General features: G+C 41.5%; 2 protein-coding genes across 3 annotated transcripts in view; both read right to left on the reverse strand.

The window, feature by feature from the left end:
* The window catches only part of MAPK10 (mitogen-activated protein kinase 10), a 619,928-nt gene that overhangs the window by 499,101 nt on the left and 101,411 nt on the right, over positions 1-19,416 (reverse strand). The window lies entirely within an intron of this gene.
* On the reverse strand, positions 2,019-2,640 carry LOC133249805 (ragulator complex protein LAMTOR5-like). The gene has a single exon (XM_061420696.1). It carries the CDS (start codon positions 2,305-2,307, stop codon positions 2,032-2,034), a length of 276 nt encoding a protein of 91 aa, XP_061276680.1. The 5' UTR covers positions 2,308-2,640; the 3' UTR covers positions 2,019-2,031.

The raw sequence follows: 19,416 nt of genomic DNA on the forward strand, positions 1-19,416 counted from the left end.
CTGTTAGGCATCTTCACTAGAAACCATCTTGAATGCACAGAGGAAAGGACCTTGATATTAATATATATCAAATACAGACTCAGAACCAGCCAAAGCAAGATGACTGGCCAAAGGAAACCTGGAAGAAATTCCCCATAAAAATGATTCAAAGTGATTCACCTTAGAGCAGTGGGATTGAGTTTTTCAAAAAGAGGAAATGGAAAAGGGAGGACATCTATGTATATGTAGGCTTCCTGGATGGCTCAGCAAGTAAAGAATCCGCCTGCAATGCAGGAGATGCAGGAGACATGGATTCAGTCCCTGGGTCGGGAAGATCCCCTGGAGACGGGCATGGCAACTCATTCCAGTACTCTTGCCTGGAAAATCGCATGGACAGAGGACCTTGATGGGCTGTGTCCATGGGGTCACAGAGAGTCAGACACAACTAAAGGACTGAGCACACATGCATCTTTGAATGTTTTTGGCGGATCACAGAAATCGTTATTATTTGTTAGAAATGAATGAAGTAGCTATACAAAACAACTGTTGATAGATAAACTGAGGCATATTTTAAATTTTAAGCAAATGAGCAAAAATTAATTGAAATGAGGCAGCACCAAACAGAAAATGGTTAAGGGTACTCTTAGACTCTTGGCAGACAGGAGCTAAGGAGAAGACATACAGAAACAGTACAGATATAAAGAAAGGAAGTTATTTGATTTGTTACAGCGTAAAGCCTTAATTGTTTGTGATTGGTCATCCCTACATTTTCAATTTTGTAACCTTGAGGCATCTGCAGGCTAAGATTTTGTTTTGCTTACATAAGCCACCATGGCATTAGAGCCAGCAAAGTGTAATGGTCTCTCATTCAGTTAATTTATCACTACATTTGGTCATTTTTCTGATTGATATGGAAAGTTCTACAAATTGTTGGCAGAGGTTCAGTTCAGTTGCTCAGTTGTGTCCAACTCTTTGCGACCCCATGAATTGCAGCACGCCAGGCCTCCCTGTCCATCACCAACTCCCGGAGTTCACTCAGACTCATGTCCGTCGAGTCGGTGATGCCATCCAGCCGTCTCATCCTCTGTCGTCCCCTTCTCCTCCTGCCCCCGATCCCTCCTAGCATCAGAGTCTTTTCCAATGAGTCAACTCTTCACATGAGGTGGCCAAAGTACTGGAGTTTCAGCGTTAGCATCATTCCTTCCAAAGAACACCCAGGACTGATCTCCTTCAGAATGGACTGGTTGGATCTCCTTGCAGTCCAAGGGACTCTCAAGAGTCTTTTCCAAAACCACAGCTCAAAAGCATCAATTCTTTGGCGCTCAGCCTTCTTCACAGTCCAACTCTCACATCCATACATGACCACTGGAAAAACCATAGCCTTGACTAGACGGACCTTTGTTGGCAAAGTCATGTCTCTGCTTTTGAATATGCTATCTAGGTTAGTCATAATTTTCCTTCCAAGGAGTAAGCGTCTTTTAATGTCATGGCTGCAATCACCATCTGCAGTGATTTTGGAGCCCCCAAAAAATAAAGTCTGACACTGTTTCCACTGTTTCCCCACCTATTTCCCATGAAGTGATGGGACCAGATGCCATAATCTTAGTTTTCTGAATGTTGAGCTTTAAGCCAAATTTTTCACTCTCTTCTTTCACTTTCATCAGGAGGCTCTTTAGTTCCTTTTCACTTAATCAGTGTTAAAATAGCTTTCATATATAATAATTGAGACATCCCAAGACTGAATCTATAATGTTGGAATCAATATACTGCTTTATTTTCCTCCAACCAGGATTATTAAACATAACAAAATTCTATATACAAGGTGACTTAAATCTGCTGTTTCAAAATGTGGCACTTTCCTTAACTAGTATTTCATAAGTCAAGCCACAGAGGGTCAAAAGGCTTACTCTAAAATTAATAGGAAAGTGACCAATGCTTATTACATGAATGGTCTAATTACTAGAACTCTAGTATATTATATTATCTATAAGATAATTAACATAAGGTACCACTGAGGGCCTGTGACAGGCTTCGGAGCACTGATACAAGACGTCAGGAGGCCATTTTGTACACTGCCACTGTGATGCCATCGTGTTTCTGGAGCATAATATTCCCATTATCTGATTCTAGACACACCACAGAAATACCAGTGGGGTATGAGGTTAGCTTAGCTGCTTGCTGGGCTAGAACAGATATCACCCCAGCATGCTCATCTGACAGGGTTCTGCGGCAGCCCAGATTGAGTCCTTGTAAATCTGTGCACAGGACTCCAATAGTACATGGATTCTCCATTGTGTCCTCCAAGCACTGCTGCAAGGTAGCCTCCATCCCGCCACGTGTCGCCTCCTTCTGGCCACACTGGTGTCAGGGGCCCCTCAGTCAATCACATGACGCAAGAGGTCAATATACTGCTTTTAAAAACAACACAATTTAATTTAGCTATGATTATATAATAAGCTGGAACCCAAACAAAATACTGAAGTTGGAGTTACTATTAACAGAGACGCAATAGGTGTCTGATGGATGGGAGAGTTGGACTATAAAGAAAGCTGAGTGCTGAAGAATTGACGCTTTTGAATAGTGGTGTTGGAGAAGACTCTTGAGAGTCCCTTGGACTGCAAGGAGATCCAACCAGTCCATCCTAAAGGAGAGCAGTCCTGGGTGTTCATTGGTAGGATTGATTTTGAAGCTGAAACTCCAAAGCCACTTTGGCCACCTCATGTGAAGAGGTGACTCATTTGAGAAGACCCTGATGCTGGGAAAGATTGAGGGCAGGAGGAGAAGGGGACGACAGAGGATGAGATGGTTGGATGGCATTACCGACTCGATGGACATGGGTTTGGGTGAACTCCGGGAGTTGGTGATGGACAGGGAGGCCTGGCGTGCTGCAGTCCATGGGGTCGCAAAGAGTCGGACACGACTGAGCGACTGAACTGAACTGAATAGGTGTCCATGATTTCTATTACCTATCATCTCTGGCAGAATATCCTGTGAATATTTTCTTGCACCCAATGTCATACTGGTCCTTGAAACTATTTTTCTTCCTTTATCATCACTGTTGACCACCTCACCCCACTGCACCGCAGTTTAGCTCACAAAGCTGTGAAGTGTGCTGAAGACAAAATATTGACTAATGTAGTACTTGACACAAAGTGAGCAATTCCACCAAAGCCTGACCAGACATATAAATGAAGGGACAGATAAGTGAGTGAACACATTTTGACAGAGATTCAGGAGCCTCTGTCTGTAAATACTCTCTTCTACTCTGACACAGGATGAAGAAAACAAACATTTGGAAATGCAAGTGATCAAATGTGTAGCCAGGGGCATCAACAAACATCCAGTCACCCTAATCCCTGCCAGAGTTCAATTTGTGGGAGACAAGCTTTGAAGCCAGAGACTTTTTACCATAAAAGTTATAGAAGTGGAGGAATAAAAACTTTTAGCGCTATGATTCCCACCTCTAAATTTCTGTTTCTACAATTCGCAGCTGAAGTTCCTCTTGTGTATCCCCTAATTAGTCTCCTTTAAAATAATTGGTGTTGTTCTCGCCTGTTATTTGAGTGTTGTCCCTAGCTGTGACACAAAATGAACCTTTCTGGAAGTGTCTCCCCAGGAGGGATTTAAGTGCTTAAGGAGGCTTATTTATTCTCAAGGCTGAGCAACCACTTAGTCCATTACAGTGGAAACGGCGATTTCAAGGCAAGTGTGTACTGCTAAAAACAGGTGCATAAGAATGTGGCTGTCTTCCAGTTTTAAGAAGGCAAGAAATTCAAATTAACCCCATGAAGTCTTCTGCTGGAAACCACCACTCAGACAAGCAAAACAATAAGCACTTTCTGCTCAACTCTGGACAGCTTGATTCTCCAGATTCTTGGCACTTTTGGTTATTTTCTTTTACTACTTCAAAGTCAAGAGGAAGCAAATCACAAAGCTTCAGTAATTCTAAATGAAAAGCCACAGGAAAGAAAAACAGCAATGAAAGAGAAGGAAATATTGCAGGTTATTAGAAATCAAACTTTACCCAAATTTTAAAATTCATTTCTCAATACAGTGGGTACAATGTTTCAATCTAGGAGAAAATTCATTTTAAATGATTTAATGCTGGCCTTGCTTATCCACAAAAACTCATTAGCTTAATAAAACAGAGGCTTTGTTTGCCAAGTCGCACACTCCTGCCTGGCTCATTTACAGGGCTAGAGGGCAGCCTGACGCTGTTCTGTCGCTCTTAAATTCTCCCATGTGCCTAACACAGTGATAGGTGACTGTGACTGGGGAGTTGAAATTTAAAAACACCACCCAAAACCTAGTGCTGCTGCATTTCATTTCAAACAATAGTCAGTCCAACAACATAAATCCTGCTTGTAGAATGAAATGCTATATGAAGTCACGTCCCAAACACCACATTCCTCTTTTCCTTTACGCCTCTTCCCCAATGTCTACTGAACAAAAACGCACAGCCTGAAAGCTGAGAGTTATGTTTTATTCACTGGACAAAACTGAGGACTTAAGTCTGGAATACAACCTCTGAAATACTGCTCCGAAGAGGTGTGGGAGGAGCTGGGATACACGGGAGTTTTTGCAACAAAGACCAGGTCAGTCAGAACATCAAAAGATTACTATTAATTAAAGAAAACCAGCTATCTCAATTTAAGGAATTTAGTGCTTTTCTATGCATGGAAAGATGCAAGAGTATGGGCTCACTGAAATCATTCCTTTGATATGCACCTCAGCTCTCTTTCGGGTCAGAATATCTTGTGCTTTTTCATCCTGAGTCTCCCCAGGGTGCATGATGGGGGAAGGGCGGACACATCCTTTGTTTACTGCCACGGCAGGCAATATGCGCTCAGTGACGCCCATTCATTTCTAGCTCTGTGCCACAATGTGTGCGTGTGTGTGTGTGTGTGTGTGTGTGTGTGTGAAGGGGGGAAGGAAGAGAAAGACACAGAGCAAAGTTGCTGCTATCCTAGAAGACCACGCCTTCTCCCAACAATGAGACATTTATTGTGGATTGATTTGCCTCTTCCAATAAGCGTTGTGTGGACAAAAGAAATGGCCTGAATGAGGCATCTTCGAATTACAATGGACTGACTCGATCAACTGTGGAACTAAATCGTGGTGAACTTTTTAATTCCCTACCATTAAACCTGCTCATGCTGCCAGGATGCGTTGAAATTTTGCACATGGGACCCAAGAGAATAAAGACACAGTGCTCTGGCACTCTTGGTTCTGTCTGGGGTAAAATTCTAATGAAAAATGAACTCGAGAAATTAAAATCAAGTTAATTACTGTCACTTAACAGAGACTTGAGTGTATCCAGTTTCTTGCTTACCTGATATTTTTCACTTTTTCTTTTGTGTGTGCGTGTTGCAGTTGGGAGACAGTTTTCCAAACAGCCAATTCTTGGATTTAGATGGTGCAAGAAGAATTCTAGCTGTTACAGCTGGGGTTAAAATGTGCAAACGCCTGCAGCACATCACTCTCTTTGACTAAGCTGTCAAAACATTTAAATTGTGTCCCTGTCTTTCCTCCTTCCCTCCTCCACGATCTCCCCAGCAGGGGCCCCCAGCACTGAATTTTTGTCAAAAGAGAAGACAGAGTCAAATTGGCAAACTGTATCTTTCTAAAAGGACTTCCAACCTTCTTTGTGTTGCTTGTCATGTTTATTTTGGTATGTCATTTTTGCATTAACCCTTGCTGATTCTTTCCAGTTTGATTTCATGGAAATGCCCTTATCTTAGGTCAGCTAACAACAAAAGACATCACATTTGGTTAACAGGTGTGCTTTAAAAATAATAATCGTAATTGGAGACTTTCACCATGTCTGGACAATGAGGAAAATAAGTAGTTTGCAGAAACACCTTTTAATTACTTCAACTGATAATAGGATAAACTGTAGAAGAAAGACTTTCCTAAATACGTTGTTTAAATTCTGAAATGTGTACAATGGAACAAAGAGACAAACATCACCCTTACATTGTAAATAATTAAATAAATATTATTAATATACACTTATGACTGCAGTCCATGGGGTCGCTAAGAGTCGGACACGACTGAGCGACTTCACTTTCACTTTTCACTTTCATGCATTGGAGAAGGAAATGGCAACCCTCTCCAGTGTTCTTGCCTGGAGAATCCCAGGGATGGGGGAGCCTGGTGGGCTGTCATCTATGGGGTCGCACAGAGTCGGACACGACTGAAGCGACTTAGCAGCAGCAGCAGCATGACTGTAACCAATATTAAAAATTATTAAAATGTCAGAAAATATTTATTATTAAATACCTGCCAAGACCCAGGCTCTATACTTCCAAGCACTGCATTTAGTCCTCACACATCAGGCATTCAACCTTGCACCCACACTGTGCTAAGTCTTGTCATACAGATGAGAAAGACACAATATTTACCCCTCTGATAGCTCACGGTCTAGTGAGGAAAAATGACTGGTAAAAAAATTGTGAAATGAGATTCTATGGATGCATGTCCACTTACAAAGTCATCTGAGAAAGGTCATTCAACTATAATTGAGGGAGTTGAAGATGTTAAACAAATACAGATTTGTTTAAAAAAAAAAAGGGCGGGGGGAGGTGATGCAAGTACTGAAAAATTTAAGTTAGCCAGAAGAGAAAATACTGGGGTGGGAGCAAGAGAAGGAGGGGCCGTTTTTCAGGTCACGAAAGCAGCCTTTAGAAAGGCAGAGAGACTTCACTGCTGGTCCAGTGGTTAAGACTCTGAGCTCTCAATGCAGGGGGCACAGGTTTGATCCCTGGTCAGGGAACCAAGATCTCACAGCCAAACAAAGGCAGGAAGTTCTATGAAAGCAACGCATGTTTAGAAGAACACCAAATGGTCATCTTTAAACCTCAAAATGGAAGACAAGGGAAAGACACCTTAATACATAGCTTAGTGGACTTTGCTAAAGATAGTGGGCTTTATGCAGACCCTACAGAGAGAGAGCAACATAATTTTTAAACAGAATAGCTCAAAAACTGTATTTCTAGTCTAGAAATAATGACATAGATATTCTTTATTAATATTTCTTGCCTTTTACCTTCTACATTAATTCAATGTAACTCTCTATACAATATTGTATGTATTATATCCTCATTTTACAGATAAAACAACTGATGCTCACAATCTTTAAGAAACTTGTCCAAGTTCATCTAGCAGCTACGTTTCACAATGTTCTCAGTTTCCCACTCTCTCGCTCATAATAGCTATAGTTGTGTGGTGAAGAGCAGGTGTTTTGGAGGCTAACTGAGCATGAATTCTTCACCACTTTATTTTCTGTGTGAATTTGTGCAAATTTTTCATCTTCTGGGAAAGATAAATGCGATAGTGCACATAAAGCAGTTAGTACAGTGCCCACCCCACAGTTCAATGCTAACCATTAGTAGTATGCTAGCAGGTCAGCTTGAGCACATTTTACATACAAGAACCAAGTATGGGTATTAGTATCTTCATTTTACAGATTTTAGTTAAATGCTGAAACTTAAAGAAATTAAGTCACTCACAGAAAGACATAGAACTATTAATATATGGGAGAGCTTGTTCTGCTCCGAAGACCACACTATTCTTTTAATGTAGAATATAGTGAATCAGAGACTGTCCCTGATGCCCTATAAAAGATAAATTAAAAGGAGATAAGATAGGAGGCAAGGAGTAGAATATTTAAACAGGTTTTTGTAGAAATGTAAGAGGGAGATTGCAAGAGTCTGAAATAAGTAGAGTTAAAAAAAAAAAAAAGACACTTAAAAGATATCGACAAGGTTGAATGAACAAGAATGGATGGCAAATTGGATGTTGGGAAGTCAGGGAGCTAGAGAAACAGCACCAAGCTCCCCAGCATATGGCTATAAACTCTTGGAATGTATCTTTTTTCTGCTTTCCTCCTCGCCATATAGTATTTTTAAATACTAATAAATATTAATATTCAGGATGTTCTCGTGTAACAGCTTCTATTTGCTGTGTGTTAGGAAAATTCATTCATAGGATATAATGGGCAAGGTTGCTCAAGGAAACCTAGCCAGGTTTGAATTAGCTTTTGAGCAGCAGCAATGATAGCTCAGTTGGTAAAGAATCCGCCTGCAATGCAGGAGACCCCAGTTTGATTCCTGGGTCAGGAAGATCCGCTGGAGAAGGGATAGGCTATCCACTCCAGTATTCTTGGGCTTCCCTTGTGGCTCAGCTGGTAAAGAATTCACTTGCAATGCAGGAGGCCTGGGTTCAATCCCTGAGTTGAGAAGATCCCCTGGAGAAGGGAAAGGCTACCCACTCCAGGATTCTGGTCTGGAGAATTCCATGGACATTATAGTCATGGGGTCACAAAGAGTCAGACACGACTGAGCGACTTTCACTTTCACATTCAAGAGAAAGAATTGCCCAGAAACACAGAAACATCAGCAAACTATAGTAGTAAAGGCTAGTATTACTGCAGGCAATGAATCTGCAGTGGAACTAATCCACATAGAGGTGTGCCTTATAGCAACGTTATTCTATAAATGGTTGAACTAATACTCTGTTGGAGTATTAGTATTACTATTGGCAAAGAATTTGACAGTATTGGTGCAGATTATTAAAATGATAGTCCTTAGGGTATTCTGTTCCTTTGCTGGAACCATCAGTTCCCTATTAGACCACCTCCCCTTCTCCTTTATTTCTCTTTCTCCAGTGAACTCTTGGCCTTCCAGTAGATGCAGCATAGATATCATTTTACAGGAGATGCCTTTCCTGATTATACCAAATATGTCAGTTCCCTCCTCTTACACTTTCTTATGGTCTTCCCTGGTGGCTCAGATGGTAAAGAATGTGCCTACAAAGCGGGAGACCTGAGTTGGATCCCTGGGTCAGAAAGATCCCCTGGAGAAGGGAAAGGCAACCCCTTCCAGTATTCTTGCCTGGGAAATGCCATGGACAGAAAAGCCTGTTGGGCTACAATCCATGGGGTCACAAAGAATCAGACACAATTGAGCGACTAACACTTTCACTTTGTTATACAATTCTTTGGAGCACAGTTTCACTGTCATCTTACATGTTTAAGAAATTAAAAATGCAATTATTATTTGGATTACTCTTTGATCAATGTCAGACTCCCCCAGCTGACTGTAAACTCTTGGAATTTATCTTTTCTCTGCTTTCCTCCTCACCATTATATCTCCTATGTCTAGCAAAGAGCCTATGCTTAGTAGGTGTTCAAGAAATAGTTTTTTGAATGAGTAAATTACTCAAAAATGAATGATTGGATGAATTTGTGAAAATAATAAATAAGGAAGCATATAAACAGGTGGACAAGGAGGGAACTGAATCAAAAAGGGTCAGCAGCTTCAATGAGTTCAAAAACAGTATCAAGAGTTTCACAAGAGAGCCAAAGGCTGTGGGTATTATAGACTGAATTGTGTACCCTTCAAAATTCACCTACGAAGCCCTGAAACTCAATATCACTTAGAGGATGGGACTTTTAGGATGTAACCAAGCTTAAATGAGGTCAAAGGATGAGAATCCAATAGAACCAGTGTCCTTATACGAGGAAGATACACCAGGGGGGCTTAAGTACGGAGGAAAGCTCATGCAAGCGCACAGGGAGAAGGTGCCATCTGTAAACTAGGAGAAGAAACCAACCCTATCGGCACCTTTGTCTTGGACTCCCGTCTTCCAGAATTGTGAGAAAATTAATTTCTCTTCTCAAGCCACCCAGTCGATGGTACTCTATTATGGCATTCCTGGGAGGCTAAAAAGGTAAGCTATAGATTTTAAGTTTGAAAGAATGGAGTGAAAGTGGGGGGAAGAAAACTAAAACTTAATAGACACAAAAACAAATTAACACACTGTAGTTTAATAACTATATTGAGTACGTGCATGCTAAGTCACTTCAGTCATGTCTGACTCTTTGTGATCCTATGGACCATAGCCCACCAGGCTCCTCTGTCTGTGGGATTCTCCAGGAAAAATACTGGAGTGGGTTGCCATGCCCTCCTCCAGAGGATCTTCCCAATCCAGGGAATCAAAAGATAAATACCACATAGAAGGGGAGGAAAGAGAATCAATCCAAGTAACTTTTGAGCACAGTATTTTGACATTATCCCCACAATCTAGAGAATAAAATAGCTACAAAAAAATCAAGAGTTCTTTCTGCTGGGTTTGTCATCATGATACTGGTGTAGTTATTCTGACACTATTTTGTGTGTAGTGTAAGACTGAGAAAATAATTTGATGATAATTTTTGGAGCCAAGTTTCAACTTGTTAGGGAAATTAAAATGAAGATAGTCTTGTTCAGGCTTCAGGGGAGCAGGGCTCTGACCGACTTCTGACCTTGCCTGGACCTACCTAGCCTACATGCCTACCTGCAAGCACATCAGTCATTTCCAGCAAGTCAAACAGCACTTTGGATAAGAAAGCAAGTGGATGTTGAAATTTCTTCAGCCCCTGGAGACCTAGCCAATCCCTCACGGTCTAAGGAATCTTATGACTCAAGAAGTGAAACAAACAGCTTTGTAAAAGTTAAAAACTGGAGCTGCATTTTTGCAAGCAAACTGATAACAGTATCAGTTTGTGGCCTGGGATTATAAGCGAGAACCCCCAAAGATGCAATTTGAAATCTCACCCATGGAGTGGATACACTGCCTAGGACCCTTTCTCAACTGGAACTCCAGATTGCTGTCATTTGGTACTTTCCAGCGCTTTTCAAGTCTGGATTAATGAAAGTGAAAGTTGCTCAGTCATGTCCAGCTTTTTGCAACCCCATGAACAATACAGTCCATGGAATTCTTCAGGCCAGAATACTGGAGTGGGTAGCCATTTCCTTCTCCAGGGGATCTTCCCAACCCAGGGACTGAACCCAGGTCTCCTGCATTGCAGGCGGATTCTTTACCAGCTGAGCCACCAAGGAAGCCCATAGGTATCAGCCCAATTTGGTGATGTATACTTGGTTACTTCTCTCTATTGCTTCTATTTATTTTCTTTTAATGACTTCATATTAAAATTAAATTAAATAATCTATTAAAAATTGAAACTGTTTATGTGTAACAAGTAGTTTCTTTTGTTAATTAATCCTCCAAACCTGAAACAAAAGTAAATCTTTCAACAAAACACAACTGTGGGAAAAAGGATAAAATTATGTAATGAGATAGGGAAAAAACACCCTGAAACTATCATAATAAAGACTCATTCACTGCATCCCAGTGAGAAGAGCTCAATGAGGAGAAGGATATGTGCATAGTCCCAGAGTGTCTCCCCACAGATGACTTAGCAGTGAAAGAAAAAAATAATTACAATAACCATACATGGAGAAACCAGAACATCTTGGTTAGGTGACCAAATTAGCATCACCAGTAAGGGCAAACGGATGATGTAGTACTCTGAAAGGGAAAATACACTGATGTTGTGGATGGGTAGGCGCACATGATCTAAGTCTAATCATCAGGAAACACCAGACAGACCCAAAGTGATGAACATCCTATCCTGTATTCTTTGAAAATATCAATCATTTGTTATTAAAGAACTTTTTTAAGAAGCTAAAGAAATCAATCTGGACACAACAGAGATAGGACAACCAAGTGCAATACAGGAACCTGAAATGGATCCTGTATTAGAGAGAAAAAAGACATCACTGGGATAATTGACAAATTGGATTATGAACTATAGATGGGGGGAAAAGTATTGTGTCAATGTTATCCTAAACTTGACAACCATACTATGATAATGTTAAAAAACATATCATTTTTCTCAGGAAACACATAAAGTATTAAGAGGTCAAAGGGAATCATACTGTAATATGTGCTCAAATGATTTTATATATATTTATGGGGGGAGGGTGTAGGGAGAATACAAAAAAAAGCAAATGTGGCAAAATATTAAAAATTTTTAAATCTGTATAAAGGGTACATAGGCGTCTCTATTATTCTTTTAACCTTTCTATGTTTAAAATTGTTTCAAAATAACAAAGTTTTTGTGTTTTTTTTTTTAATCAAACAAATGTATACTCTGGCAGGGGATGTTGAAACTCGGGAAGGCTTTGCATGAGTGAAGGCAGGTGGTATATGGAAAATCTCCACACTGTCCCTTCAATTTTGCTGTGAGCCGAACTTCTCTAAAAAAAGATACCAATTAGAAAAAATCATACATGTATATGTATGACTAAGTCCCTTTGCTGTTCACCTGAAACCATCACAACATTGTTAATCGACTATATCCCAACACAAAAGAAAAAAGGTTTTAAAGAAAATATCAGATGAATAAACACAAAGACAAGATGTAAAGGAGTTGGGATGTTGTAAAGTCCAAGCCTTGATTTTAAGATAGATTCCTGAATAGTCTAAGACACAAATCATAACAACCTCAATTTACTAAGACAAAGTTGGACTTCAAGAGGCCTCAAGATTTCAGGCTAGCTAGAGAAGATAAGACCCAGATGAGAAGAAAATGAGCCAAGCTCTTTCCTTGGCTCTACTTTCTTTCTTAATTTAGTCCCTTGACAGATGAGCTCACTGAAGGGAAGAAAGCAGTTTCCTCACACCATTCCCCACCTCCTCCCATTTCTGAAATGATGCTCTGCTCAGATCATTAATTGTCTCATCAAGGCTCCAGCATGCACAGTTCAGTGATACTGGCCTTTTATTTCCAGACACAGCTGATAATAAAGAAACTGTGGTAAGATGTCTGCCCTTACCTCACGTTTCCACAGCAATAAAGGAAAAGATAATTTTTCATCAATGTCAGGTTCAGGTTTAATAAGTACGATTTTGTTTTTCAAGCTTCTTACATACAATTTCATGAGTTGGATAACATCCTATAACCCAGTTTTCCTATCCAGATAAAGAGAGGGTAATACCAGATCTAGATTACTGGACTGAGTAATAGGGAAGTAATATGGAAGTATTACCTAAGAAATTGCTAGTATGTAAGTAATATCTAACAATATTTAAGACTGAGTTTTGTGCAACATTTAAAAATAATTTTGCAATTCATTACTGTTTAGCCATTAAGTCATGCTGATTCATTGTGACCCTAGGGACTACAGAGCATCAGGTTCCTCTGTCCATGGGATTCTTCCAGCAAGAATACAGGATTGGGTTGCCATTTCCTTCTCCAGGAGATTTTCTCAACCCAGGGATCAAATCCACATTTCCTGTGTCTCCTGCATTGCAGGCAGATTCTTTACCTGCTGACCCACTGGAAAAATCTTGGTTGTAATTGGGTATGAACTTTAAAGGGCTTCTGGGCACAATAAAGGACAGAAATGGTATGGACCTAACAGAAGCAGAAAATATTAAGAAGAGGCGGCAAGAATACACAGAAGAACTATACAAAAAAGATCTTTACGACCCAGATACTCACAATGGTGTGATCATTCACCTAGAGCCAGATATCCTGGAATGCGAAGTCAAGTGGGCCTTAGGAAGCATCACTACGAGCAAAGTTAGTGAAGGTGATGGAATTCCAGTTGAGCTATTTCAAATCCTAAAAGATGATGCAGTGAAAGTGCTGCACTCAATATGCCAGCAAATTTGGAAAACTCAGCAGTGGCCACAGGACTGGAAAAGGTCCATTTTCATTATAATTCCAAAGAAAGGCAATGCCAAAGAATGCTCAAACTACCGCACAATTGCACTCATCTCACACGCTAGTAAAGTAATGCTCAAAATCTCCAAGCCAGGCTTCAACAGTACGTGAACCATGAACTTCTAGATGTTCAGGCTGGATTTGGAAGAACCAGAGATCAAATTGCCAGCATCCATTTTATCATCAAAAAAGCAAGAGAGTTCCAGAAAAACTATTTCTGCTTTATTGACCATGCCAAAGCCTTTGACTGTGTGGATCACAACAAACTGTGAGGATCACAACGAACTGTGAAAAATCCTTAAAGAGATGGGAATACCAGACCACCTGACCTGCCTCTTGAGAAACCTGTATGCAAGTCAGGAAGCAACAGTTAGGACTGGTCATGGAACAACAGACTGGTTCCAAATAGGAAAAGGAGTACATCAAAGCTGTATATTGTCACCCTGCTTATTTAACTTATATGCAGAGTACATCATGAGAAACGCTGGGCTGGATTAAGCACAAGGTGGAATCAAGATTGCCGGGAGAAATATCAATAACCTTGGATATGCAGATGACACCACCCTTATGGCCAAAAGTGAAGAACTAAAGAGCCTCTTAATGAAAGTGAAAGAGGAGAGTGAAAAAGTTGGCTTAAAACAGCATTCAGAAAACTAAGATCACTTCATGGTAAATAAATGGGGAAACAGTGACAGACTTTATTTTGGGGGCTCCAAAACCACTACAGATGGTGATTGCAGCCATGAAATTAAAAGACACTTGCTCATTGGAAGAAAAGTTATGACCAACCTAGACAGCATATTAAAAAGCAGAGACATTACTTTGCCAACAAAGCTCTGTCTAGTCAAAGCTATGGTTTTTCCAGTAGTCATGTATGGATGTGAGAGTCAGACTATAAAGAAAGCTGAGCATCCAAGAATTGATGCTTTTGAACTGTGGTGTTGAAGAAGACTCTTGAGAGTCTCTTGGACTGCAAGGAGATCCAACCAGTCCATCCTAAAGGAAATCAGTCCTGAATATTCATTGGAAGGACTGATGCTGAAGCTGAAATTCCAACACTTTGGCCACCTAATGTGAAGAACTGACTCATTGGAAAAGGCCCTGATGCTGGGAAAGATTGAAGGTGGGAGGAGAAGGTGACAACAGAGGATGAGACGGCTGGATGACATCACCGACTCAATGGACATGAGTTTGAGTAAACTCCAGGAGTTAGTAAAGGACAGGGAGGCCTGGCCTGTTACAGTCCATGGGGTTGCAAAGAGTCTGACACAACTGAGCGACTGAACTGAACTGGTGGCTCAGTGTTAGAGAATCTGCCTGTGAATACAGGAAATTCAAGGGATGTGGGTTCAATCCCTGGGTCGGGAAGATCCCCTGGAGTAGGAAATGGTAACTTCCTCCAGTATTTTTGCCTGGAAAATTCCATGGACAGAGCAGCCTCGCAGGCTGTTGTTCAGGGGGTCACAGAGTCAGACACAATTGAGTGACTAAACAACAACCACAATTTTTGCAATATGTATCCTCAAATCAACCAAACTCCTTTCCTCTAATAATTTTCCCTTTTCCCAACCAAACCCCTTTACTCTAACAGTTTTCCCCTTTCCAATAATTTCTGGTATGAACTTTAGCTTCCACATCTGCCAGAATTTTCTTTACTACACAATGGTGCTTGGCCCAAGCTAGGCGCAATCCCAGGAAAAGCTTTGAAGTAGACAAAAATCATCTTTACCCTTCCCTTCTTCACACCCCTCTCTTTCTTTCTTCAAATCTGCAGCCTTCACAGCTGTAGCAGATGGTAAAAACTGCATCAAACCCCTCCCCACCCAGCGGCAATTTGGAGCCTCCCATAAGAAAGACTTGATTTCTCCACTCTTTGAATCATTTGGCCACATGAGCTGCCAAGTGGGACGTAAGCAAACAAGAGGTATAGCAGAGGCTTAAAAGTGCAGGTGCTGGCTCCCTTGCTGCACCTAAAAACCCAAAACTGTCTCTTTACAGGCTTGCTGTAATGTGCTAGAGGATAAGAGGCCAGTGGAGGAGGACACAGAGATACTCTAGCTAACAGCCAGCCAACTACTGGACATGTGAAGGAGGCCGTCTGAGACCAACCAATTTCCCAGCTGACTCACTAACTTATCTAGCAGGTGACCAGAGACTCATGAGTAAGCCCAGCTAAGACCAGTAGGAAAACCAAGCTGATCCCATACCCTAACTATAAGCTAACTAATGACTATTGTTTCAAGCCACTAAATCTTGGAGTAGTTGTTCATGGGGCAATAGATTACTAATTTAGTCTCAAATACCTCCAAGAAGGTATTGCTATCATCCAGCCTCCTGGTTACCCAAAAGCTGATCTTTTCTTCCACCATCAAATTTCATTTGTTTCATAGGTTTTAGGACCTCAAAATCCTTGACTAATGTTGACTAAAAAGATGCACAACATGAGAGTTATGAGTTAAGTTTTATTTGAGGGCAAAATGAGGACTGCAGCCCAGGACACAGCACCTCAAAGAGCTCTGAAAGACTGCTCAAAGAGGCAGTGGGAGAAGGTCAATATATAAGATTTTGGTGAAGGGAGAGTGTAATGCAGTCAACCACTTACTTTACAAGAGGTTTTCTGCTAGTCACTTGATATCCTCTGAGCAGCATGATGACATGATGAGTCACATGAGGAGCATCTGATGTCATCATGAAGGGATTTAGTGCTTTTTTAGATATCAGAAGATGCAAAGACTGGGATCATGAAAACAGTTCCTGAAAATATCTAAATTTAATTCCCTGAAGCACAGAATTCCTCTTCACTCTGAACTCACTCAGGGCATATTGAAGGTCACAGGCAGATGGCAAATGCCCATGGCAAGTGCCAATTTGTAGCTGACACTAAGCTGAAAAGCCCACTATGGGGAAAAGACCCTGATGCTGAGAAAAGACCCCAATGCTGGGGAAGATTGAGGGCAGGAAGAGAAGGGGGAGACAGAGGATGAGACCGTTGGATGGTATCATCAACTCAATGGACATGAGTTTGAGCACATTCCATGAGATGGTGAAGGACGGGGAAGCCTGGCGTGCTGCAGCCCGTGGGGTTACACAGGGTCGGACACAACTGGGAGACTGAACAGCAGCAACTAAGTCGACAAACTAATAGGAGTTAAATAACCTATAACATGAATTAGCCCTAATTCATGTAATTTGAGGATAAGAAATAAGATAACATACAGAGTACTTACAAAAGGCACAGCATAAGCCTTCACACTTCTTCCGTCAGGTATCTCCCTCTGAAGCAGCAACCTGAGAATTTATAGGTCTACCTCTTTTTTTTTTCCCTTCCAAGGAGTAAAAGTTAACTCTCATTTTATCCACTAGAGATAAAGTCTGTTCAAATGTACCCAAGTTAAGAAATCATTGCTCTCATTCCTTATCTCCCCTCTCTCTAGTCAGATTTGAATGGTTTCCAAATGAGTTGATTCATCTTTCTCCACTAAAATGGACATATCTTGAGTACTTTCCAACTCACTCTCTGAACAATTAAGCCCTTCAAAAGACCATTTTTCTGTTCCTTTATCTGTAATCAATCTCCCCACCTCCAATGTCAAAGGTTAACAAAGCCCTCCAGATAAAAAGTCAAGTATGGTTTACATATTCCTGATTCATCAGCAAGTCACAAAACATTCATTTAGACCACCAGACTTGCCACCTAGCTGTTCTACAATTGTTCATTCTTAACTATATTTATACAGTAAATTTCACATCTGCCTCTTCTTAAAACGTATTCACTCATTCAGGAAACGTTAACTACTATGTCACTGAGAACCTCCTTTCTCCTGGTCTCATGATTCCAAGGGTAAGAACTTCTGCAACAATAATTTCCATAGCTTCTCTCCCACCTGCTCACTCACTCCATCCAAGACAGAAAAAGGAAGTATACTATAGCGGACTTTGGGAGAAAGTGTTACCAAACCACACTTGGGTCTGCTTTGACACAGCAAAGCCAATCTAAACTACAGTGTCTATTGCAAGGAGAACGGGCAGCTCATGTTCAAAGGCCCAAACTCCTCGATGACTTCCAAGGCAGGCTTTTAAAGACGATGTGAGGTAGAGGGTCACAGGGTATATCATCAGCTTGTACTCAATTCTATGACTGGTTGATGGTGGGGTAACAGACCTTAGTTTCTGTTTGCGAGAGCATAGTTTACCAACCAGAGATTGAACAGGGTACTGGGCAATGAAAGTGTGGAGTCCTGACCACAGGGCCACCAGGGAATCCCACCGGTAGATTATTAGAAAGTCCACTGCAGTGGTATATCTATGCAATATGCTCTAGTTCAACTTTTATTATTTGAAAAAAAAAATATATATATATATAAAACATGCTTCTGCTTTGATCTCCAGAGGCACCTGCACAAAGGTACCAGCCCTGGGGACAAGCAAAGACTAAATCCAGCCCAACTCCTGCACACCAAGCCAGCTCCCCACAGCTTTCTTCTCACTTATCCACCCAGAGAGTCAGTCTATCTTCACATCATCTTCCTGCAGTGGAAGTTTTCTTCTACTTCATTTGTCCAAAAGAAGAAAAAAATGCCTTTTTCTAATCTGAACAAAGGCAGTTTATGAGCTAGCTGCAGATGGTTGATTTCCAGCTATCTGACTCCTTTGTCTATTTCTTGATTGGTTCCCAACTTAAGGAAAGCAAGGGTCATTAATTTAGCTCCTAAAATTCCAGTACCACTGCTAGGTAGGTGGTATTGGACCAGGTATTGTGCTAGGCGTTGGAAGGAGTGGAGGGAGAACATGAGTAAGATAGAGTCCCTGACTTCAAAAAGCTCATTGTCTAGGTAAATGCTCTAGGTTCTCAAAACCACTGAGTATTTGTTTTTATAGAGAGAGAAAGTTCAATGGCCCGGAGTAGGCCTGTCCCTTTGAATGTCTGCATTCTTGGCTCCCACTCAGGGTCTTGAGGGACCTCCCAGGCATGAGTTGAGCTGTGTGAACCAGGGACAGGAAGTGTGTACAGTGGTCACAAGGGTGACAGAGCTGTGGTTGCTGTGAATGGACACAAGTTCCTCACATATAAGCGCATGAACTTTCCTGGTGGTTCAGTGTTTATGAATCCACCTGCCAGTGCAGGGGATACTGGTTCACCCTGCATGCTGTGGGGCAACAAAGCTGGTACCACAACTAATGAGCTTGTGCTCTAGAGCCCAGGAGCTGCAACTCCTGAAGCTCCTGCCCCTAGACCCTGTGCTCCGCAACAAGAGAAGCCACTGCAATGAGAAGCCTGTGCACCACAAGGAAAAGCAGCCCCAGCTCAGCAACTAGAGAAAGCCCACATAGCAATGAAGACCCAGCTCAGTCAAAACTAAAATAAATAAAACTTTTTTAAAAATTGCAAAAAGAAACAAAACAAGAAAATAGAGGTACATGACAAAGTTTATACACTAACAGCAACTCAAGGCAGCGGAGACAGCAGACCAGAGTGAGGAACACACATCCCTCCAGACAGAGGCGCCCGCCTGACAATCACTAAGCACCTGTTCAGGAAAAGATCTTGTGTGTCCCTCAGGAAGCTTCTTTTCTGCTTCCCTGGTGGCTCAGACAGTAAAGAATCTGCCTGAAATGCGGGAGACCCAGGTTTGATCCCTGGGTTGGGAAGATCCCCTGGAGGAGGGAATGGCAACCCACTCCAGTATTCTTGCCTGGAGAATTCCATGGTCAGAGGAGTCTGGTGGGCTGCAGTCTATGGGGTCGCAGAGTCAGACACAACTGAGTGACTTTCATTCATGGAGCTTTTTCACATCCGCTGACTCCACCCCAGTTCTGGAGACTCTAAGAATCTGACTGCCCACCAGGATTACCAGCCCCAGACACTGCTGCTCAGTGCTAGT

Source organism: Bos javanicus, chromosome 6, assembly GCF_032452875.1.
Source record: "Bos javanicus breed banteng chromosome 6, ARS-OSU_banteng_1.0, whole genome shotgun sequence".
In the NCBI taxonomy this organism is placed as follows: Eukaryota; Metazoa; Chordata; class Mammalia; order Artiodactyla; family Bovidae; genus Bos; species Bos javanicus.